General features: G+C 51.3%; 1 protein-coding gene across 1 annotated transcript in view; it reads left to right on the forward strand.

Annotated features, from left to right (window-relative positions):
• Window positions 1–261, forward strand: part of LOC119588229 — a gene marked incomplete in the record, with an annotated part of 29961 nt that overhangs the window by 14710 nt on the left and 14990 nt on the right. Inside the window, 1 exon segment of the mRNA XM_037936929.1 lies at window positions 45–213. Coding sequence (XP_037792857.1) covers window positions 45–213 — 169 coding nt within the window.

A 261-nucleotide genomic window follows, 5' to 3' on the forward strand; every position in this document is an offset into this window, starting at 1 on the left:
ACAAGTTCCCACAGACGGTAACCAGACTTCACTTTCTTTTACAGAGGCTTGGGACGAACACTTCAGATCGAGCGAGTGTTATAAATATGGCCTGGAGAGTCTGGACGAACGAATGCCTCAGAACTTGGGGAATCTTGTCGCCCTCATCGAAAAGTGGGAAGAGGAACACCAGTATGGCAACGCGGAGGACATCGCTGAGGGAATTATCAAGAGGTGAGTGAGGTAATGGGGGAGGAAGAGCTGGGGGAATTGGGGCGTTGG

The sequence above is a fragment of the Penaeus monodon genome, chromosome 23 (assembly GCF_015228065.2).
Source record: "Penaeus monodon isolate SGIC_2016 chromosome 23, NSTDA_Pmon_1, whole genome shotgun sequence".
Lineage (NCBI taxonomy): Eukaryota > Metazoa > Arthropoda > Malacostraca > Decapoda > Penaeidae > Penaeus > Penaeus monodon.